At 42.6% G+C, this 24,306-nt stretch overlaps 1 protein-coding gene across 1 annotated transcript; it reads left to right on the top strand.

Annotated features, from left to right (window-relative positions):
* The first annotated feature begins 17,541 nt into the window (after positions 1-17,541).
* LOC110091443 (vomeronasal type-2 receptor 26-like) lies at positions 17,542-19,938 on the top strand. The gene has a single exon (XM_078378314.1). It carries the CDS (start codon positions 18,507-18,509, stop codon positions 19,407-19,409), a length of 903 nt encoding a protein of 300 aa, XP_078234440.1. The 5' UTR covers positions 17,542-18,506; the 3' UTR covers positions 19,410-19,938.
* The last annotated feature ends 4,368 nt before the right edge of the window (positions 19,939-24,306 follow it).

Here is a 24,306-nt window from a genome sequence, read left to right as displayed (position 1 = left end):
CGCTGGTCCACGGGATGCGGTCATCAGTCTTCTTCCTCGTCAGATCGGTCAGCGGAGTCGCTATCTCGCTAAACCTCGGGATGAACTTTCTGTAGTAGCCCACCAACCCAAGAAATGATTTGACTTTTTTCTTGGTGTTGGGTCTGGGCCAATCACGAACTGCTTCTATTTTGGCCTCTAGGGGTTTGATCACTCCTCCCCCTACCATGTGACCCAAATATTTTATTTCTGGGCTACCCAGCTGACACTTGCTCGCCTTTACTGTTAGCCCTGCTGCACTTAACCTCTGCAGCACTAACTCCAGGTGTTTCAGGTGATCTTCCCAGGTATTGCTGAAGATCCCTATGTCGTCAATGTAGGCCACAGTAAAGTCACTGAGCCCTGCTAAGGTCTGGTCCATCAGCCTTTGGAATGTGGCTGGTGCATTTCTGAGACCAAAGCTCAGGACTCTAAACTCATAGAGACCAAAAGGGCTGCAAAAGGCGGTCTTTTCTTGATCCCTGGGATCAATTCTTAATTGCCAATATCCCTTTACCAGGTCCAATGAGGAAATGAACCGACAACCCCCTATGGTTTCAATCAGGTTGTCTAGCCTGGGCATTGGGTAGGCATCAGGAGTGGTTACGCGGTTTAATTTCCTGTAATCTACACAAAACCTAATGCTCCCATCAGGCTTGTCCACTAGGACTATCGGAGAGGACCAAGGACTAGAAGAGGGGACGATTATGTTCTCCCTAAGCATCTCGTCCAGCTCCTTCCGCACCTTGTCCCTATAGGGTCCCGTCACTCGGTATGGGGATACTGCCTGCGGGGGTGCATCCCCTGTGTGGATCCGATGCATCACTCCCTTCACTATCCCCGGCTTGTTGGAAAACACCTGTTGATATTTAATGAGCAGCATTTTTAGTTCTTGCTGCTGGTCTTGGGTGAGTGCAGGACTGATCTTTACCTCCTCTGGGTTGTATGTTACTTCCCCTCTACCCTCCCAGAAGGGTAATTCAGCTTCCTCACTCTCAGCTGCTTTTATCGCAAATAAAACCCTCTGTTCCCCTCTGTAGTAGGGTTTTAGGGCATTCACATGAACCACCCTCCTTGCTTGGTTCTCCTCCTGCTCTATAAGGTAATTCAGGTCTGACATCTTGGAAATGACCCTATATGGTCCTGCCCATTTGAGCTGCAGTTTGTTCTCTCTGCAGGGCCTAAGCCAAAGCACTTCCTCCCCTGGGTCAAAGTGCCTCTCTCTGGCTTTGTGGTCATACCATGTTTTCTGTCTGACCTTCTGAGCTTGCAGGTTTTCTGCTGCTAGCTCTAGGTTTCTCTTTAGGTCATTCATCAAGGTGTCTATGTATGTCACAACGTCTTGTGGGTCATCCTGGGTGATCTGCTCCCAATTTTGTTTGATCAAATCAAGGGGCCCTTTCGCCCTTCTCCCAAATAAAAGTTCAAACGGACTGAACCCGGTACTGGCTTGTGGCACTGATCGATAAGCAAACAAAAGGGATTGCAGCTTCTGGTCCCAATTGTTTGGATTCTCTGCCAAGTAAGCCCTAATCATGCGCATCAGAGTCCCATTGAACTTCTCAGTTAACCCATTACTTTCAGGGTGATAGGCAGTGGTTTCCTTGTGCTTAATTCCACAGATTTGCCATAAGCGTTTCATGAGCTTCGATATGAACGATGCGCCCAAATCTGTGATTATTTCTGAGGCAAATCCCATCCTGGACATATACCCCACCAAGGCATCTGCCACTGTGTTAGTTTCAATGTTAGTCAAGGGTATGGCTTCAGGGTACCTCGTGGCATGGTCCACAATGGTGAGAATGAACCTGTTCCCCCTCTTTGTGGCCTTGGGCAAAGGTCCCACAATATCCACCCCTATGCATTTGAACGGAGTGTCAATCACAGGCAAAGGGCACAACTTTGCTTTGGTCCTGTCACGGTTATTCCCCTGCCTCTGACACACATCACATTGCTTACAGAACTCCTTGATCTGCTTTCCTATTTCAGGCCAGTAAAAATTCTGTGTGATTCTCTGCTGTGTTTTGTTCACCCCTAAGTGCGCAGCAAACATGTCAGAGTGCCCCCTTTGTAAGATCATGGGGCGATACTTTTCAGGTACCACTAGCTGACTTCTGATCCCATCTCCCCCTCTTGAGATATTCATCAGGGTCTCTCTATATAAAATTCCCTTTTTCTCTCGAAATCTCACTGGGGTTTCAGGTGTTAGCTGGGCGTCTGTCACCTGTTCAAAACACTTTTGGAGAGTGGCGTCTGCCTTTTGCTCTTGGCCAAATCGGCTGTCTGTGGTCAAGGTGTCCACCACAGCTTCGGAACTCCCCTCTGCTTCCGTCTCGGGCTCATCAATACCCCCTTGAACTGTCCCTGTGGTAGCTTGTGAGCGTGTAATCACTAGCACCCGTTTCACATGTTCAGCCAGGTCATTTCCCACGAGCACGGCTGCTGGCAGAGTCGATGAAATCGCTAGCCGCCAAACTCCCCTCCAGCCTTGAAAGTTCACAGGTACCTCAGCTACTGGCAGCGAGATCACCTGTCCCTCAATCCCTGCCACCTTCATGCTCTCATTCAGGATTATATACTCCCTAGGAATAATATCTGGATGGCACAGGGTCACCTGGGAACAAGTATCCCTCAGCCCCTTATACTGATGGTCAAGTATTCCTACGTCCACCCCTGCGGTTTCAAACAACTGTGAATCTGTTCTCACAAGTAAGCAGCGCTTGACCTCCACAAGAGGACCATTTTCCTCAGCCTGATCAGCAGATGTAACTGTTCCAGATTGAGTAGCCATGGCAACAGGCTCCCTCAGTGGCAAGGAGCTTTGCTCTTTCTGGACACAGAACACAGCTTTTGGCTTGGTTCCACTCAAATCATGAGGCAAATTTCCCTTTATCTGCTTCCATTTCTCACACCCTGAGATTAGGTGGCCCTTTCCCTGACAGAAATAACATTTTCTGCTGTACTTGGAGTCTTTCTCATCTGGTTTTGGTTTTCCCTCCAAAATCTGGTTTCTGGACTGGCTCTGCCCAGAAGTTTTATCAACAAAATGGCCGCCCATTTTTGGCGGGCTCTGAACTAACCCTTTGGAGTACTTGGGGTCCCATGTTTCCCTCATGTTTTCTTCAGAATAATTCAGGTTTTGACGTTGTGCCTTAACCTGTGTGCCTTCTTTTGGTTTCTTTTCTAGCTGCAATTTCTTCTCTTTTATTCTCAAATCCAGCTCCTTTTGCTTAGCCTCAAACTCAGCCCTGATCTGTAAAATTTCTTCCTCAGCCCTAGCTTTTATCTCTTTTACTTTTTCTTCAGTCTTATCTCTGATTTCTTTTAACTTAATGTCTTTTTGCTGATTATATTTTTCAAGATCTTGCTCACTTGTCTGGCCTGAGCCTCATACTTTTCTCTTTCCGCAATTTCTTCAACTGATAAATCGTTATTTCTCTTATTGAGGAATGTTAATTCTAATTGTGCCATTCTAATTCTGTGTTTCAGTTCCATCTCTTTTATCCTCATGGCCATTCCCCTTTCCTTGGCATCTGCCTCTGCCTGACTGATTTCAGATCTTTCTCTTAAGTCTAATTCCCTCATCCTCAGTTCATGCTGTTGGGCTAGGAGCATTTTTCTGAGTTCTGGGTTCTGTTCTCCCGTGCTCTCATCCTGCACTGAGCCAAATTCATCCTCAGAACCTTGGTCCACCTGGGGTTCCCTCACTTCACCCATTTCTGCCATTTGGCTTCGAGTCAAGGGCATAATCCCCCCCCCAGAACAGGCTGCTTTCAAAAGTCAAGCCTCAAAATAAAGCGACCACTTTTTTTTTCTTTTGCCTCAGAACCAGCCTTCTATAGATTGCTGCTGTTCTTCAGCACTAACTTGCAACTGTTGCCAGCCAGAGTCCACCCCCCTCTGCTAGGCCTCTCAGCAGACAAGCTAGATTACTGCTACTTCACTCAGCTTTGCCTCAGCCTTTTCCCGCCAAAACAGGTTGCCTCAGAGCTCCCTAATCTAGTCCCACCAATCTGAGGTCACACGTTCTTCCACTAGCATACCTCCCCCTGAGGTAAGCCTAGAAGATTACCTACGCGCTCTCAGATTGTCCCTGACTAGACCCCCCTTGCTCTGGGCACACTTGCCAAGGCTTTGCTGGACCGCTGGACAACTGGACCAGTCGTATCCCACACGCTGGACACCAATCAATGTGACAAACCCAGACCTACTGGGATATGCCACAGTTTCACTAAGCTGCCACCAACCATTCCCTATAAGAAGTCACACAGGCCAGGGATGGATTTTTAAACAAATAAAAGAACAAGGTTTATTTACATAACACACAGGGAAAATAAAATGATCAGGTGAATAAGATACAGTAACGTGGCTTAGTCTCAATCATACATACACACAGTTTGGTTCACACAGAACACTTAACTTGAAGCACAGACCCTGAACCTATCAGTTCTGGCTACCCTACAGACACCTGAACCTATCAGGTTGGTACTGACTGACACACAGTAGTACCCTGTCTGACACGCAGACTCCCACTCAAGCTTCTTCTCTCAGCTCTTCTCCAGCTTCTCCAGCTTCTTCTGAACTTCTCCACACAGGATCCATATATATATACAGTACAGCCCCTCCTCCTGATGTCCCGCCTTCCACTCCCCATAGGATGGAACTTTCCCTCCAAACCCATGACAGACAGGTAACATCAGTGCTGTATGTAACACGTGTCTCTACGCACACAGTAATATGTGCCAGAGTCTCCTGTCCCCATGCCTCTGAACTCCAAGTAAACTTCACTCTTGGAAACATCTCTGGATATTGTGAGGCGGTTTTTCAGGGTGCTGGAGTAGCGCTTGTCGTCATCCCAATAGACAAGGGAGAGCCATTCAAGTCCTTTCCTGAGGGTCTGGCGAATCCAGCTCACAGCTTCCCCAGAATCAGTGAGGGAGAAACCAGAAATGGAGCAGGTCAACCGGAGGGTCTCTGAAGGCTTCAGCTGCACGGAAGGGTCCTGGCCCAAGGTCACCTGAGAACTGACGTCTGGAAAGGAGAAGAAAAGAGGTCCATTAATTGGGAAGGAAAACTTCCTCTTACAAATGGGAAACAGCAACAATTCATGTTGGCTCTTTGGATTATACTTACAGGTTCTCATTCCAAACAGCACGAGCGAGAGGAGAAAATAATGCATCCTTTTTGGGGGGTGAGGAAGGAACCACAAATGGGAAGAGAGATGGGTTTTCCTACTGCGTCAAACCTTGCCTCTGCCAAAGCTTTTGAGCTGCTATAGAAAAAGGGAGGCTGAATGAGAACTATTTGCATGAACTGGCTTATGCAAATTGACATTGTTCTTTAGTCATTAAGCCTTAATAAGTTTGTGACAGGAGGGGAAACGTAATGGTTTGCTCTAATAAATGAACATAAGTGTATGTTGTTGTTTAGTCCTTAAGTTGTGTCCGACTCTTCGTGACCCCATGGACCAGAGCACGCCAGGCCCTCCTCTCTTCCACTGCCTCCCGGAGTTGGGTCAAATTCATGTTGGCAGCTTCGGTGACCCTGTCCAACCATCTCGTCCTCTGTCGTCCCCTTCTCCTCTTGCCCTCACACTTCTCCAACGTCAGGGTCTTTTCCAGGGAGTCTTCTTTTCTCATGATATGTCACACCCAGCAACGAAGGAAGTTTAAACCAAAAGAAGAACACACAACATTTCTTGTGAAATCTCGGTAAAGAAACAGTAAGGTGCGATGCTCATCTCTCTCTCTCTCTCTCTCTCTCTCTCTCTCTCTCTCTCTCTCTCTCTGGGGATTTTCATTTGCAATTCCTTCATGTCTTATGAACTAAAAAGTTAATATTGAGATGGATATAAAACATCCTAATGCTTTCCTCAACATTTACAGTTGAATCTATTTAAAGTTTGGTTGCAGATGTTTGCCATAGATTCAGGGTCTGAGGAACAGTTTCAAATCAACACACTAAAAACACTTTGCTTTGAGATTTGTCACTCTTGACAAACAGCAAATATACCAATGCCTGCTCCCATTTTCCATCCTAGTCAGGAGCAGCATTACCCAAAGAGGAACAGTTTGTCTCATGAAAATCCAGTCTAATGGGTAAATTGCATATTTTAGCTCACAAACTCTCAAAATCAAACTTTTGATTGTTCCCATCATATTGAATGTGCCCAATGGGTCTTGTTGCATGGCTCAGCAAGGAGAAGACATTTGAAGTATTTCATGTAGACCAGCCAGATTAACAAAGATTTTTTTTTCCCAAGAGGCAGAAGGGATGCAACGTATTTCAAAGTTGATATGTTCCCCTGATGCCTCCTGGTGGGTGAGAGGAGAACATGCCACCTACATCTCCAAGGGCTTTTTTGCTTTCCTCTCTTTCACTGTGCCTCTCTCCTCGTGCAGTAATACACAGCAGTGTCTTGAGGCTGAAGGGCCGTCATCTGCAGGTAGAACTTTGAGCCATCCTTTGAGGCCGTGAACCGGTCTCGAATGGTGGGGGAGTAGTAGTTTGTGACGGACGGTTTCCAGTAGCTGATCAGCCACTCAGGAGGTTTCCCAGGCTCTTGTCGAAGCCACGACATCCACCACTGGTCCGCCTTGTCCATGGTGCAGGTCAGTTGGGTTGATTCTCCTGGTCGCTTCACCACAGGATCTGACTGGGTCACAACGGCTTGAAACTGGGCCCCTACGTGAGGGAAGAGAAGAGAAATCCCCATTGCTTTGGCAATTCTTAACAGGGCAAGGAAAATAATTCGTATTTCAAGCTGTCGTTCTTTCTCGGCCTGTGGTCAGAGGAAAAGCACATACCCTTGAAGGATGCAAGAAGGATGATGAAAGTATACCAGGAGAGGATTTTTGTCGTGTGCAAGGAAAGAATTCCCCAGCTGGGTGTGTGATTCAGACTTTCTAAGGAAGGAGCGAGGGACTGAAGATTCCTGTGTGTTCTCTGCTTAAAACACAAGTGATATATCATCAGTCAAGAGTCAGAAATACCAGGGGACTATTTGCATGTCTAGTATTATTAAAGGCAGTGCACCACAGATGGAAAAAATTGCCCTTCAGGTTTGGTAGCACCAACCTAGGATGGTGTTTTCACTTTCTCAACAGCATGTATCACATGAATCCAAAGGAAATAGTATCTATAACCTACAAGAGGGCATTTTGCAACCCAATTTTTCCACAAGTATCTATTTTTGATATATGTTTCTCTTAATGTGCTTTTTGGATCATTTTTTGTTTTAATGAGAACCTCATTAGTACATTCTGGAAAGCATTTGAGTTTATATAGGCTTTCAATGCACAAAGAGTCCCAGTTTTGGAGGGGGAACTCCCCCTCTTCAGTCTCCCATTACTGAGAGGATGGGGCCACCATGCTCACTTCAGTACATGTGGACTCCACATGTTTTCAAGCACAAACTGGTTGCTTGTTTTATTTAGAATAAAATAATTTAGAATAAAATAACCCTACTTTATATAGAATGGAAATCAGGTTTTTCCCTTTCTATTATTTTCCTCTATTTCTTTGCACTGCTCATTTAAGAAGGCCCTCTTGTCTCTCCTTGCTAGTCTTTGGAAGTCTGCATTCAATTTTCTGTAACTTTCCCTATCTCCCTTGCTTTTTGTTTCCCTTCTCTTCTCTGCTATTTGTAAGGCCTCGTTGGACAGCCACTTTGCTTTCTTGCATTTCCTTTTCTTTGGGGGGGATGGTTTTTGTTGCTGCCTCATGTACAATGTTACAGCCTCCATCTATAGTTCTTCAGGCACTCTGTCCACCAAATCGAGTTCCTTAAATCCGTTCTTCACTTCCAATGTGTATTCATAATGAATTGGGTTTAAATTATACCTGACTAGCCCCGTAGTTTTTCCTACTTTCTTCAGTTTAAGCTTGAGTTTTGCTATAAGAAGCTGATGATCAGAGCCACAATCAGCTCCAGGTCTTGTTTTTGCTGACTGTATAGAGCTTCTCCATCTTTGGCTGCAGAGAACATAATCAATTAGATTTCAGTAATGCCCATCTGGTGAGGTCCATGTGTAGAGTCGCCTGTTGTGTTGTTGGAAAAGTGTGTTTGTGATGACCAGCTTGTTCTCTTGACAAAACTCTATTAGCCCTTGCTCTGCTTCGTTTTGAACTCCAAGGCCAATCTTACCTGTTGTTCCTTTTATCTCTTGACTCCCTACTTTAGCATTCCAATCCACTATAATGAGAAGAACATCTTTCTTTGGTTTCAGTTCTAGAAGGTGTTGTAAGTCTTCATAGAATTGGTCAATTTCAGCTTCTTTAGCATTGGTGGTTGTTTTATAAATTTGGATGACTGTGATGTTGAAAGGTCTTCCTTGGATTCGTATTGAAATCACTCTATCAGTTTTGAGATTGTATCCCAGTACAGCTTTTCCCACTCTTTTGATGAGTATGAGGGCTACTCCATTTCTTCTATGGGATTCCTGCCCACAATAGTAGATATGATAATCGTTCGAACTGAATTCTCCCCTTCCTGTCCATTTTACATCACTGACCCCCAGGATGTCAATGTTTCTTCTTGCCATCTCTTGTTTCACCACATCCAACTTACCAAGGTTCATAGATCTTACATTCCAGGTTCCTATGCAGTATTTTTCTTTGCTGCATCGGACTTTCCTTTCACTTCCAGGCATGTCCGCAGCTGACTGTCCTTTCGGCTTTGGCTCAACCACTTCATTAGCTCTGGAGCTACTTGTCCTTGTCCTCCGCTCTTCCTCAGTAGCATGTTGGACACCTTCTGACCTGAGGGGCTCATCTTCCAGCATCATATCTTTTAGCCTTTTGTTTCTGTCCATGGAGTTTTCTTGGCAAATATACTGGTGTGGCTTGCCAGTTCCTGCTCCAGGTGGATCGTGTTTAGTCAGAACTCGCCACTATGACCTGTCCGTCTTGGGTATCCCTGCACGGCATAGCTCATAGCTTCTCTGAATTACTCAAGCCACTTCGCCACGACAAGGCAACAATCTGTGAAGGGTTATTTTCATTTAGAATTCATTCATGTCTTGTGAACTAAAAACTGAAAAGTTAATATTGAGATGGATATAAAATATCCTAATGGTCTCCTCAACATTTTACACTTGCACAGTTGAATCTTTTTAAATTTGGGTGCAGATGTTTGACATCAACTCAGGGTCTCAGAAATTCTCTCAAACCAACACATGGAGAAACACTTTTGAACAATGTCAACTGTTGTGAGATTTTTTAACTCCTGCCAAAGAGCAAATATACCATTGTCTGCTTCCTTTTTTTATCCTAGTCATGAGCAGTATTACCCAAAGAGGGAGAGTTTGTCTCAAGAAAGTTCTCTAATGGGTAAATTACACATATCAGCTCACAATCCCTCCAAAACCAAACTTTTATGTCAAATTCCATCCCATCATATATGCACAAAGTTTTGTTGTCGTCTCACTCAGCAAGAAGAAAATGTTTGAAATATTTCTTTCTGAGCAGCCAAATAAATAAAGATTTGCTTCCTCAAAAGAGAGAACAGATGCAATGGATTTCAAAGTTGAGACCTTCTCCTGCTGCCTCCTGGTGGGTGAAGGAGAACATGCCATCTACATCTCCAAGGGCTTTTTTGCTTTCCTCTCCTTCACTGTGCCTCTCTCCTCGTACAGTAATACACAGCAGTGCCTTGGGGCTGAAGAGCCTTCATCTGCAGGTAAAATGTTAAGCCATTCTTTGAGGCCGTGAATTGGTCCCGAATGGTGGGGGAGTAGTTGTTTGTCACAGATCAGGAAGTAGAAGAGCCCTCATCCCAAGAAATGGAGATTGAGGGAGGGGAGGGATGAAGGATAGGGTTTTGCAAGTGGGTGCATCGGGACAGAAATACATATACTCAGCCTATTCCATACAGATCGACCCTCTTTATTGGCGATCCTGTAGATCCTGATTTTGAGAACCAGACTAACCCAAAAATGGGTCAATGCGGGGGACAAATATGTAGGAAGTGTCATTATTCACTATTTTGAAGGAGAATGACTTTGATAGAGGGTCAATTAAAAAAAACAACAGAAGGTGTGGCCACCTTGACATTTTTTTGAGGTCTGTTCTCCTGTTGTTTCTCTACCTCAGTTTTTAAAATCTGTCCTTAGAACAGTAGAACACTACACACAGTGGTATTAATAGGGAAGATAGATAGATAGATAGATAGATAGATAGATAGATAGATAGATAGATAGATAGATAGATAGATAGATAGATAGATAGATAGATAGATAGAGAGAGAGAGAGAGAGAGAGAGAGAGAGAGAGAGAGAGAGAGAGAGAGAGAGAGAGAGACAGACAGACAGACAGACAGACAGACAGACAGACAGACAGACAGACAGACAGACAGACAGACATATACATTTTTACTCCTGTGAAACTGGAATTCTACACGGCTTTGCCTACCAAATCAACACAATGAATTTATCTCAGGCAATTACTTTTAATAGGTAATTGCTTATCCTCGAAGTCTGCAAGAGCTTTACAACTTTTCATCCTGGTGGTATGTAGATAAGTATCCCTCTCCAATTTATAAACAAAATAAAATATCTAGCAAGTTTTATTCCCAAATCTCCAACTTATTTGAAGTCTAAAGATGGAAGGCGTAGTTGCTTCTCCTAGTGATTATTATAATGATTATAATTTGTTCTCCAGACTAAAGCACTAGAGGATTTCCAGGGTATTTTGGAAGAGAATGAATAAACAAGTCAGAAAAAGGTTATAAAAATCCTCTGGCGGAATTGATGCTGGGAGCATTGGGGGTGGAAGAGGCTGGGAGGGCTCTGTTGATGCCGTTTCTGTCAGTTATCCATCAGAGATCATCTCAGATACTGTTCGAGGTTTGCAATTCTATTTGTTGGTAGTTGAAGAAAGGCCTTTATAGCACCTTCTCAGAGGAGGGCTTGCTGTCCATTGGTATCATTCATTACAGCCAAATTAAGCGAAGTCATTTGGATTCATAAGAATGTGTCTGAGCAGAGGCTTTGCTGCCACAGAAATGGGTTTCTAGTCCTGGGACCTCAGTTACCATTCTGCCGTGTGCAAGGAAGGAAAGAGGATGAGTTGTTCCCTGAAAGATCCCCTCCCAGCTCCTCATGAGTGGTACCAGCCTGGTGTCCTCCTCATCGGAGGGATTCTGACTCAGATAATTCACTTTTTTCATAGAATATCTTTCAAAGAACAGCCTTCGCAGCACCTTTTTGATGTTACGTAAGTACTCATTCCTCTCCACATCCTTTGCCTTTTTTAAGCTGGGCAAAAGCACAACATTATAGCAATTGATGCCAGTAATACTCAACAAATTCTGAAATCCAAAGTTCAAGAATAAGTTGATTAGGGAAGCTGAAGAGGTACAAATAGTGGCTCGTTTAAATGTGTCGTTGATAAGATTCATCAAAGTAAAGAAAACCAAAAATTTTCCTCCACCAATTCTAGGAAAGGAAAAATGAAGTGTCATTCTGAACCGAGAATGACAAGTAGCTTACGAAGGAATTGGAACATTTGGAACAAAATATTTTTTAGTATTGCTATTGCTTGAAAGGAATTTGGCACCGGAATGTAGAATTTTTTTTTTTTTACTAAAGATATTGTGAAACTTATTACACAGATATCTTGGCAGTGTAGCACTCAGTGAATGTTGACTAAGAAGACTTAGATTGCTCTGCCTCCTGTTTGTCAGATTCATTTTATTTCAGCTATGTGCACACAGAGAATATCGAGAGAAGGAACCATGTTCAAGTACAGCAGAAAGTCATAATGCAGATTAGAAGTATTGCCTGCATAACAGCATACGCAGGATTCAGAACCACTGTACTCAATAGTCTGAGATCAAGCTAGATTTGCAACGGTATGTCTTTCAAGGAAAATCTAGTTTGAAGAAGAATGCCAGTTCGTAAACTCTAGAAATTTTGTTGCAATATTAAAGTATCTGTCTTGACAGCGTGGTGCCAAAATTCTACCAGCATGCCTTGGCCATGGCCTTTGCCATCAATGAGATCAACAAGAACCCCCAAATCTTGCCGAACATCACCCTTGGCTTCCACATCTGTGACAGCTATTCTAATTCATGGATGACCTATCGGACCACTCTCAACCTACTCTCCAAAAGGCTGAGATTCGTTCCCAATTATGAGTGTGATGGAAAGAAAAATCTCCTAGCAGTCATTGGGGGACTGGGTTCCGACACCTCTGTTCTTATGGCTGACGTCTTAGGTCTCTACAAAATTCCTCAGGTAGGCTAAGATGCAGGTATAGTTAGGACAGCATCCTTTTGTGTGTTCTCCCCCCCCCTTTTTTTTTGAGTGGCAAGTTATGCTTTCAGGATGAGTAGAAAATACAAGTGTAGAAATAAAATAGATTTTTAAGAAGAGGAGAAAATGTTAGAATAATTATTGAAATTTCAGAAATTCCAAATTATTACAACGATCGTTTTTTTCTTCTTCCCTGTCTTATAGTTCACTTACGGCTCTTTGGCTCCAGGGGAGATTCATACATCTCAGCATCCTTACTTGTACCACATGGTCCCCACTGAAGACCCTCAATACATGGGGATCATCCGGTTGCTTCAGCATTTTAGATGGATATGGGTCGGGATGTTTGTGGCAGATAATGAGAGCGGGGAGCGCTTTGTGCAGACAATGGAGCTACTCTTTTCTCAAAATGGAATATGCTCAGCTTTCGTACAAAGAATTCCACAACAACCTAATTTGGATGACTTTGATGAAAACATTATTTCAGTCCTTCTGAAAATATATGAACCTTTAACTAATCAAAAAGCCAGTGCATGTATCGTCTACGGAGAGTCTGTGACAATGGTATGGCTAAGAACACTTATATTTCTTTATGATCGGGAAAGTATTAGGTATTCCGAATACAGAAAAGTGTGGATAACAACAATTCAGATAGATTTTATATTAACAGGACCACAAAGGTTTTGGGATCTTCAGATGTTTGAAGGTGCTATTGCCTTTATGATTCACAGAAATGTCCATGTGGAGTTTGAAAAATTTGTTCAGAATGTCAAACCTGGCTGGAATGAAAGAGATGGATTCCTGAAAGATTTCTGGGAGCAAGCCTTTGACTGCTTCTTTGGAGAAACTGTTCCAGACAGTGAGAAATGTACTGGGGAGGAGAAACTGGCAAGCCTTCCTGAGCCTCTTTTTGACATGCATTTGACGGGACACAGCTATAGTATCTACAATGCCATCTATGTCCTGGCACATACTTTCCATGAAAAGTACACATCCAGATTGAGACAGAAAACCATGATTGAGAATCCAGATGTTGTACTTCAGTATCTTCAGCCTTGGCAGGTGAGATCTGTACACATCTCTAAATATTTTGATTAATATGCTAGCACTATGTATAGAGCCTGTGTACTGAGCACACTCCTGTACTGCAGTGAGTCCTGGACCCTTTGTGCATGGCAGGAGAGGAAGCTGAACACCTTCCATATGTGTTGTCTCCGACGCATTTTTGGTATCACCTGGCAGGACAAAGTTCCAAATAGAGTAGACCTAGAATGAGCTGGAATTTTTAGTATGTATACATTACTGAAATAGCGACGTCTACGTTGGCTTGGGCACGTCATAAGAATGGCTGATGGTTGGGTTCCAAAAGATCAACTGTATGGAGAATTAGTGCAGGGAAATTGCGCCAGAGAGAGACCATAGCTGCAATACAAGGACATCTCCAAGCGGGATCTGAAGGCCTTAGGAATGGACCTCAACAGATGGGAAACCCTGACATCTGAGTTTTCAGCCTGGAGGCAGGTGATGCATCACGCCTCTTCCAATTTGAAGAGAGCCTTGTCCAGCAGGCCGAGGCAAAAAGGCAGTCACGAAGCAGCAAAACCAGGGAGCTGGACAGGGAACAGATTGTATTTGTCTTCAGTATGGAAGGGATGGTCACTCTCGAATTGGCCTTCTCAGCCACACTAGACACTGTTCCAAGTCCTCCATACAGAGCATGTTACCCTAGTCTCTCACTACTGAAGGATGCCTAGTCTAAACTAGCACACAGTGGGACTCTCTAAATTTCCCTTTTTCATTTATATTTGTATGTCTTGTGTGAGGTCATATCAATTCCAACTTCTGGCAACCCTTTCCAGGGTTCTCAAAGTACAGAATACACAGAAGTGATTTCTCTTTCTTCATGGATAACCTATAATTGAGAATTAGGAAATGTGTTCCACTTTTCCTTTAGATGTGGGGCATGGAATGCAATTAAATTTCAGAATGTTTAGAATGAATGTGTTTTTGCTTTTTTTCATGTGGTTACTGGGTTTCAACAGTTGAAATATAATAAGTAAATAAATCTGAGACAGTAACTTATTCTAGATTTATGTACATCTTCCAACAGAAAAAGCTGTTGTGCTTATCTGATGAGGTGCTGCTGATGTGCCATTAAAAACTTACTGGTATCTTGTCAAATATTTGAGCCAACTTACTCAGCTGGAATTTCAGGTTCCTGTAAACATTCAATTGGATGTTGACCACATATGTCTAGAAAATATTTTGCTTTCTCTGCTAGTTTCAGTCTCTGCTTGTCTTTCTATCCCATTTTTTTTTCTTTTTCCTTCAACCAGCTTCACCCATTCCTGCAAAGGTCGTCATTTAACAACTCAGAGGGAGAAACAGTGTCTTTTAATGAGAAAGGGGAAATAGGAGGTGGATTTGACATCATGAGCGTGGTCATATTCCCCAATAACTCTTTCCATCAAGTGAAAATTGGAAGGGTGATTCCCGGTGCTCTTGAAGGAGAAGAAGTCGTGATTGATTGGGATAGAATTGTGTGGCACCGAGGCTTTAACGAGGTATGGGTTATTGGGGGGGGCTTCCCTAAGGAGGTCATGTTGGTGATTGAAGATTCCTTCTTCTCCAAGGAGGAGGAGAAGATGGGAGGCTGCAAAAAAGGTCAGTGTGGCTTCACAAAAAGCTTTGAAGACCTGAAAACAAAACAAAAAAAAAAACCACGACTTGTATAAAAAGCGGAAAGAATGTCAGGTCAACAAGGATGAGTACACAGAAGTAGCAAGGAAATCCCTATCAAAGTGATAACAAAATGTTTGCCTTATATGTAATTCCTTCTATGCTTTTGATTCTATCCTTGAGAATACTGCTACTAATAGCTAGTTGGAAGCACCTGCAAGATATACTTTGATTTGTATTCCTGCATCAAACAAGGGGGTGAACTTGATGGCCTTCACTATTCTCTGATTCTATGAAAGTTACTGCCCATTTTCTAAAACTAGATTAATTATTGACTTCCCATAAATTGTTTTTGTTGTTTATTCATTAAGTCGTGTCTGAGTCTTCCAGCAATCTTAATTCCAGTTTGGGATTCATCCAGTCCAGCCTTTCACATGATGTAATCTGCATATAAATTAAACAAGCAGGGAGACAATATACAGCCTTGTCGTACTCCTTTCCCAATTTTGAAACAATCAGTTGTTCTGTAGCCGGTTCTAACTGTTGCTTCCTGTCACACATATATACCTATTGCCAATCCTGTCCCATATATATCTATTCCCAATTTAAAAATAAGAATATTTTACATTTTCTTCCCCTGTAGAACTGAACATTTATTATGCATGTCTTGAGTCTTGGTGATTTATGAAGGGATCCAGAGATGATTGATTCAAAAGAACCCAGTTGGCCAACTAGGTTTCTGTAGATATTTGACTAGGAGGACTATTCCAGATCTCCTTATGATGACCCTTCTCAACTCTGTCCTTTTTATGAACAGGTGGTTCCCATTTCAGTTTGCAACAAGTACTGCCATCCTGGCTTTCAGAAGAAAAGTAAGGAAGGCGAAAAGTTTTGTTGTTATGATTGTGTTCTATGCCCAGCAGGAAGGATTTCAAACCAGACAGGTAGATGTTCCAGTTTTCTTTTCATTTAGTTTAATCTGTCATATAAAGAGAATTTAGGGGTTGTTTTTAGGTCAAATTAAAAAATTAAGAAGAGTTCTCATGTTTGGTATGTTACTATAAAACTCTTCAACAACTACTGATGCAGTCAGAAAACCATATCTTCTTCTACATCTTTACACAGTGAAAACTGGATGATATAATCCTCAGGTGATTTATGCTATTGTTCCATTAATTCAGAGAGTGAGCAGTACTTGTAATACCACCACAACATGTACATCTGGACCATCAGCAGCAACTCAGCAATGATTTAGGGCCATTCAAAACACCTCTTTTCCCCACCCTATCTTGAAGTCCTCAAAGGCTCTCTATGGAAACATATTTGCACAGAGCTAAACAGCAGCTGGAAACTTGAAAATATATTGTAGGTGTCTAGGCTTCAATGCCATCTTATGTGCAAAAAAACAGCAATAGATGAAACAGTCCAGAGTAATCTTCCCTGACTTACATCAGTATAAGAAAAATGATGTCCCCTGCAGTGCTGAATTTCTGCTAATTAACATGTTGTGCAATTTTAAGCCCTCAGTGGTTCAACTAATCCTTACTGCGTGTGATTCAGATGTCTTCATCTAAAACCTGAAGCAGGGAACTGTTCCCTTAGCTGTAGTGGGGTCTCTACTTAAGAACTTAATCCGTATTGGAAGGTGGTTCTCAAGTTGAAAAGTTCTTATGTTGAATCTGCATTTCCCATAGGAATGCATTGAAAACCATTTAATCCGTATCTGCTCTTTTCCATCCATAGAAACTACAGTGGAACCTCTACTTAAGAACTTAATCCATTTTGGAATGGTGTTCTTAAGTTGAAACGTTCTTAAGTTGAAGCAAAATTTCCCATAGGAATGAACTGAAAACCTATTAATCCGTTCTGGCTGTTTTTTTGTTATTTAGAGGTGTGTTCGTACACACCTCTAAATAAGCTGGTTAATACGTACTCTACCACTAGGGGGAGAATTTTTTTTAACCTAAGATGACCTAAGGTTAAAAAAAGAGCAGGAAAGGTTTTTTTCCCTGTTCTTATCTTGGATTTCTGTTCTCAAGTAGAAGCAAAATTTAGCAAATGGAGCTGTTCTTAAGTTGGATTGTTCTGAAGTAGAGACGTTCTTAAGTAGAGACCCCACTGTAGTATTCATCTTCATGGAGCCTTCCTTCCTTCCCTCCTTCCTTCCTTCCTTCCCTCCTTCCCTCCTTCCTTCCTTCCTTCCCTCCCTCCCTCCCTCCTTCCTTCCTTCCTTCCTTCCTTCCTTCCTTCCTTCCTTCCTTTTCGTTTAGTTTCTATACTACTTTCTTAGTGTTGCCATGCTCTATTTGGTTTACAAAAATAAAGAAAATCAGAAGAAGAAGAAGATGATGATGATGATGATGATGATGATGATGATGATGATAATAATAATAATAATAATAATAATAATAATAATAATAATAATAATAAGAATAAGAATAAGAAGAAGAAGAAGAAGAAGAAGAAGAAGAAGAAGAAGAAGAAAGAATAAAATATCATTGAGCCCTGTCACTAGCTGGAGCTGCTTCAAAGAAATTTTAAAAAAAATGAAAAGCAATTTGACCATCGGTATGCAGCCAAAATATAGGAAGGGGAGCCCAAGATCCATCCCTAACTTACGTGCCCCTGGCAAGGAAGGACCCAAGTGGTGTGCTGATGGTGGTGAGTGAGCCTCCCAGTTGAGCGATGGGGGGGGGGGAAGGTAAAATGCAGATTCCCTGGTACACCATGTTTGATTTGGCACAAAGCTCTTCATAGCTTTTTATGCCCATCTCTAATCATGGTTCAGTAGGTTATGCCCAACACTTTACATTCGCACCGAAACTAACAGGGAGCCAAGGAAGGCATGCCAAGACTGGAGATGTGTTCATATGTGCTGGTTCTTGTAATCCATTCAGCTGCCACATTCTGGACCCACTGAAGTTTCCATACAGTCCTCATCTGCAGCCCCACGCAGAGAGTATTACACTCGCTTATTTTGGAGGTTAAGAACTCATGGATCACTGTTGTTAGGCATTTCTTATAACGTCGGGGGTATAGCTGGGAAATCATTTCCTTTAGTTAATGGAATCAGAGGAAGGAGAGTCGGGCTTCTGTCCTCCTTAAGAACGACTTCCTCCACAGCTGAAGATGGAGAGTAGAACAAAATCCCTCACGGACTCAGGGTCCTCCTAAGACCTTTATGGATGGCATCCCTGGATGACAGTAGTCTTATGTGGATTACTAGGATTGCTCTATTAATTGACTTTAAGACAGCCTTATTGAATGAACTGAATTACACAAATTTCATAATTTAGCAGTAGGATTCTAGAAATCCGGGATATCATAAATCAATGAATTTCAAAGTTGCTAAAAATATTTTTTTTTTCAAAGTTGCGAAAATATTTCAATTTTTTAACATTAGCTTATTTGAATAAAGCAGGCACATGTCCTTGTGAACTAAAACAGCACTGTGAAAGGGATTGTATCTCACACCTGAATATTATAATTTCAATTTATTTTATGTTACTGTATTTTTATTCTCAATGATCTTTTCTTCTGTTTTTGTTCTTCAGACATGGATGACTGTTTCAAATGTCCAGAAGACAAGTATCCAAAAGAGAACAAAAATGGATGCCTGCCCAAACTTGTCATCTTTTTGTCATATGAAGAGCCCTTAGGGTTGGGAATAGCCTTGGTTGCTCTCTCTTTTTCCCTGATCACAGTCTGGGTCTTAGGAATTCTCATGAAGCACAAGAACTCCTCCATCGTCAAAGCCAACAATCGAGACCTCACCTACACTCTCCTCACCTCTCTCCTCCTCTGCTTCCTCTCTTCTTTGCTCTTTCTTGGACGACCTGAAAAGTTGAGCTGCCTCCTCCAACAGCCGGCCTTTGGCATCATCTTTACAGTGGCCGTTTCTTGTGTCTTGGCCAAAACCATCACTGTGGTCATGGCTTTCATGGCCACCAAACCAGGATCCAACATGAAGAAATGGCTGGGAAGAAGGACAGCAAACTGCATTGTGCTCTCCTGCTCTTTGGGTCAAGCAGGAATTTGTTCTGTGTGGTTAGGAACATCGCCGCCATTCCCAGCATTTGACATGCAATCATTGACTGAAGAGATTATAGAATTATGTAATGGGGGCTCTTTTATCATGTTTTACCTTGTCCTGAGCTATATGGGCTTTTTGTCCCTCATCTGCTTCATGTTGGCCTTCTTAGCCAGGAAACTTCCAGACACTTTTAATGAGGCCAAGTTCATCACCTTCAGCATGGTGGTCTTCTGCAGTGTTTGGGGGTCCTTTGTTCCCACCTATTTGAGCACCAAGGGGAAACACATGGTTGCTGTGGAGATCTTCTCTATCTTAGCTTCCAGTGCTGGCCTCTTGATCTGCATCTTTGCTCCCAAGGTTTACATTATTCTCTTGAGGCCTGAGTTAAACACCAAGGAGCAGCTTAGAAGGTGGAAAAAAGAATGAAATGAAAAAAACATTTCTAGCATACAAACTTACTTCCCAAGGAAAAGATATACTAGATATAGGGTTGCTCACTCACTAGTCATTGGGAGCTTTATGGTGTGGTGCCATCATTATAATTGTAACAGGCAGCTCTCTGTTTCCTTTGCTTCATTAGCAGAAAATGGATGTTTGTGTCATGGAGCATTGCCCTGACATGATAATGGACAGTACAGAGGCCAATTTCATACTGAGTCCTGAAAAGATGAAGGTAAATTTTCTGATAGGTCAATCTGAACTGTTTAGAGGGAAATCTACCTGGCCTGGATCGGATTACATCCCCCCTGAAATACTATCAGGTTTGAAGCTTGAGTGTGCTCCTCTACCCAATTTTTTCTAAAAAAGTTGAAAGATTGGCTGTGGCCAGGAGTGCCTTTTATGTATTTCAGTTGATTGTCCTGTTGCCCCCGTATCTTGGCAGGAGATGCCTGATAACTTTGGCGAATGCATTGGAAATTTCAAAATAGTCTAATCAAAGCTTAACATAGGACTGCCCATGAAAACAATAGTTAAACTGCAGAAGGTTAAAGACCTGAAAGATAGACTAATAAGATTGATCGCATATGGCCCATCTTGGCTTGCCCACATAGTCTCCCTATTAGTTTTCACACCTAATTCATGGTACTAGTTTTTAATCAGGTCCAAATTTTAGGTACAAATGATCTCTGGGAAAAGCCCTATGGACATGTGTCCGGAACTGGTCTACAGACATACGCCTTATGGAATGGACTACAGAGGTGCGGAATGGATTGTCTATGGAATGGCATTGAGGAAATCTTTGCCCAGTTCCCTAGTGAGTTCTTCAGCAGCGTGGAGCCAATATTGTCCAATTCCTGGGATAATGCGAGACAAGTTAAGCTCGCAGAGAGAGATGAGAGGATAAGAGAGGGTGTGTATTTATGTTAAGGCTCCTCCCACCTTCTGCCTCTTCTTCTTTGGCAATCAGAGAAGGAGGATGGAGAGCTGCTTGGGAGTGCAAGCCCAGCCTAACGGCCATGCAACACCATCCTCCACTCCTTCCCTATCGTTCCCATTCTGTTTTTTCCCTTTAATCAAACCAGTTAAAAAAGGACACTTCATGACCCGATGGACCAGAGCACACCAGGACCTCCTGTCTTCCATTGCCTCCCGGAGTTTGGTCAAATTCATATTGGTAACTTTGATGACACTGCCCAACCATCTCATCCTCCGTCGTCCCCTTCTCCTCTTGCTCTCACACTTTCCTAACATCAGGGTCTTTTCCAGGGAGTCTTCTCTTCTCATGAGATGGCCAAAGTATTGGAGCCTCAGCTTCAGGATCTGCCCTTCCAGTGAGCACTCAGAGTTGATTTCCTTCAGAACGGATAGGTTTGTTCTCCTTGCAGTCCAGGGGACTCTCAAGAGTCTCCTCTAGCACCACGATTCAAAAGAGCCTTGTGGCGCAGTGGTTAAAACACTGTACTGCAGTTAAAACTGTGCTCACGACCTGGGGTTCAAATCCCAGGTAGCCGGCTCAAGGTTGACTCAGCCTTCCATCCTTCCGAGGTCGGTAAAATGAGTACCCAGCTTGCTGGGGGGGGGGCAATGGGTAGCCTGTATAATTAAAATTGTAAACCGCCCGGAGAGTGCTTGTAGCGCTATGGGGCGGTATATAAGTAAAAAAAAAAAAAGCATTCGTTCTTTGGTGATCAGCCTTCTTTATGGTACAGCTCTCACTTGTATACATCACTGCAGAAAAAAGCATAGCTTTGACTCTGCGGACCTTTCTTGGCAAAGTGATGTCTCTGCTTTTTAAGATGCTGTCAAGGTTTGTCATTGCTTTCCTCCCAAGAAGCAGGCGTCTTTTAATTTCGTGGCTGCTGTCACCATCTGCAGCGATCATGGAGCCCAAGAAAATAAAATCTGTCACTGCCTCCATATCTTCCCCTTCTAATTGCCAGGAGGTGATGGGGACCAGTGGCCATGATCTTGGTTGTTTTTTTTTTAATGTTGAGCTTCAGACCATTTTTTGCGCTCTCCTCTTTCACCCTCATTAAGAGATTCTTTCATTCCTCCTCACTTTCTGCCATCAGAGTGGTATCACCTGCATATCGGAGGTTGTTGATATTTCTTCTGGCAATCTTCTTCCTCCAGACCGGACTTCTCTCTCTCTCTCTCTCTCTCTCTCTCTCTCTCTCTCTCTCTCTCTCTCTCTCTCTCTCTCTCACACACACACACACACACACACACACACACTCTTCTGAAAACTCTGTAACAGGAAAACCCTGGAAAATTTCACCATACATTGGAGTTGACTTGATGGCATGTCATTATTATTTCTTATTATAAATTTTTCTGAGGTTAAAATGCTTCCTATTGCCATTTTAAGCCCCCCCCTCCTTTAAAGAAGGTGATAAGGAACAAAGAATGAAAGAGTTGTTTTTCTGTCTGAAGGAAAGGAAAAGAACATGAAATGAACTCATGGACTTTCTTTTTATAGTTGCCATAGCTGTCCCCACCACCAAGTAGATAAAGCTGTGGTGTTAATGTAAACTCATCACTCATGTGCTACCTTTCTATTTCTGGGCTGGTGGGACTATAAATACCTTTTTTAAATTTCACAATCCAAGCGTTGCACAAGCCCTCCCTGCTGGGTGTACAAAGAAGCTGTTAGACGTTAAGCCATTGGAAAGAGCGTGTGCTGATGTATTCCCTGTTCGATCAACCGTTCAGGTCCAAAATTCAGAGAACTCACCCTTTTTTTCTATGAAACAGAGAATGCTGCTGTGTAAGAGGAATTCAGAACTGGCATTCATGTGACAGGAAATTAGAGAGGATTCTTTTGGTCCCCACTTTTTGCGGTGAAGTAATGCCAGTGATGTGTGTTGGGAATCAATTTCCTATTTTTGTACAGCCCTCCGGCTGACTTTCTGTCACTGTGACTCTCCCACACAATAATAGACAGCCGAGTCATCAACTGTCACAGATCTCAGCTGGAGGTAGACCTCGTTTTTAGAAGCATCTGAAGAAATGGTGGCACGGCTTTGAAAGGAGGAGGCAAACCATTTCCTTCCACTGGAGGGGTACATAAGTGCAACCCATTGTAGACCTTTTCCTGGAGCCTGTCGAATCCAATGCCAATACTGAGTATTGATGGAGAAACCTGTCAATTTGCAGACCAGGTCAAGAGTCTCTCCAGGTCTCACTGTTTCTGGACCAGATGATACAAGCTGGATATCGGAGAAGGCCCCTTGGAGAAAAAGAGAATATTTCACGTAATGCAACACGCCTCATAATAACTGCATTTAGCAATTTTACACTTCCAACATGAGTTTGTGTGCTTACATCTATGAGTAGACACCAAGGAGAGGAAAAAGAAGAGTAACTTCATTATATTAACGAAGAGATCACTTAGCAGAGGAGGAAGGATCAAATCTCTCTGGACTGGGAAGAAAGTGACATTTGAAATACGAGAGACAATTTATGAAGAGAAACTCTCCACAGCCCCAGAATCTCCTCCAGAATTTGCATGAGCTCTTTCTCTGATGATCTACGAATTATAAAAAGGCTCTGAGGTGAAAGGCGGGTTTCATATTTGTTTCTTGCCTCCTTCCTCCATGGGTGTGCCACATAGACGTATCTTATAATGAAGGATGTCTGGACTAAAACAAGATTTCTCATGTAATGTCAGTAAATATGTTAATGAATAAACACTGCATTTCAGTGTTTCTTTCTCTTTGGACATTTTCCACCCTTTTTTCCCTTTCATATTTGGTGAATGTGCCTTCATTGACATTTTTAGTTCTCTAAAGGTTCTAGGAAAGACAGAAGGCTTAGATTTTAAAAATAAATAAATGAATGAAGGGAAGACGGAAGAATATTCCTTATGCCATGTCAGTGAATATTTGACTGGCTTCATATTTGCTTTTAGCCTCCTTCCTCCCTGTGTCTGACGCAAAGACACACCATGCAATGAAGGATGCTGAGGCTGAGAAGACACACACAATATTTCCCATTTAATGTTAGCGAATTAACTCCAGCGCTAAGTTTCAGTGCTGATCTCTCTTTCCCTTTCTCTCTTTCTTACTCTGTCTGTCTCTCTGTCTCAGGAGATTTGTACAAGGATTGAGGGGAATATGCTAACCACACCCTGTTGACACTTTCCACACAGAAATGGTAGCCTGAAGAAGGGAGCGTTCCATCCAAAGTTAGGTCTCTTCATGCACAGAAAGACCACCTAAGTACAGCAGATTCTACCTCTTCAGGAATGTTTTTCTGATCAAAAAGATTATGGAAAACATGGAGCTGTTTTGATTCTCTCTCCTCTCCAGTGCCACTCTATGCATACTTAAAAACCTATCAGAATAGTGCAGGAAAGTAGATGAGAGTTTGGATCAGGTCCATTATGACTGTGGCCACCATCTTTGGACTCTACTCTAAGGAGACTTCAGCATTGCAATCATCTGGCAATTTTCTTATCATCTGATGCATTTCTTCATTCCCAGATTCAGATTGGTGACGTCTCTGCGTTCTTCCTGAATGTTTTAATGACGTCCTCAGTCTGAAAGAGTGTCCAAAATGCACCTCGATAGAAAAAATGATTTTGAAACAGTGTCCTTCCCAATGTACACAGACATTTTTAGAAGCTAAGCAATTTAGATATACAAAGGTGTTCAATGGAAGCTTTATTAAATATTTTTGAAAACATCCAATTACATAGAATGAGGGGGAAGAGAATTAACTATTACTATGGAAACAGTTGCAAGACTGAGATTTGTAAGGATTAGGAAAAACATCAGTCAGCGTAATATGGAAGATTGATGTGGAATACGGCTATCAATGATACATTAACATGTGGATTGAAAGTTAGAAAAGGAATATCGAAAGACATTATTTGAAGGAG

Source organism: Pogona vitticeps, chromosome 6, assembly GCF_051106095.1.
Source record: "Pogona vitticeps strain Pit_001003342236 chromosome 6, PviZW2.1, whole genome shotgun sequence".
Lineage (NCBI taxonomy): Eukaryota > Metazoa > Chordata > Lepidosauria > Squamata > Agamidae > Pogona > Pogona vitticeps.
This window is presented reverse-complemented; position numbering and strand designations above follow the sequence as displayed.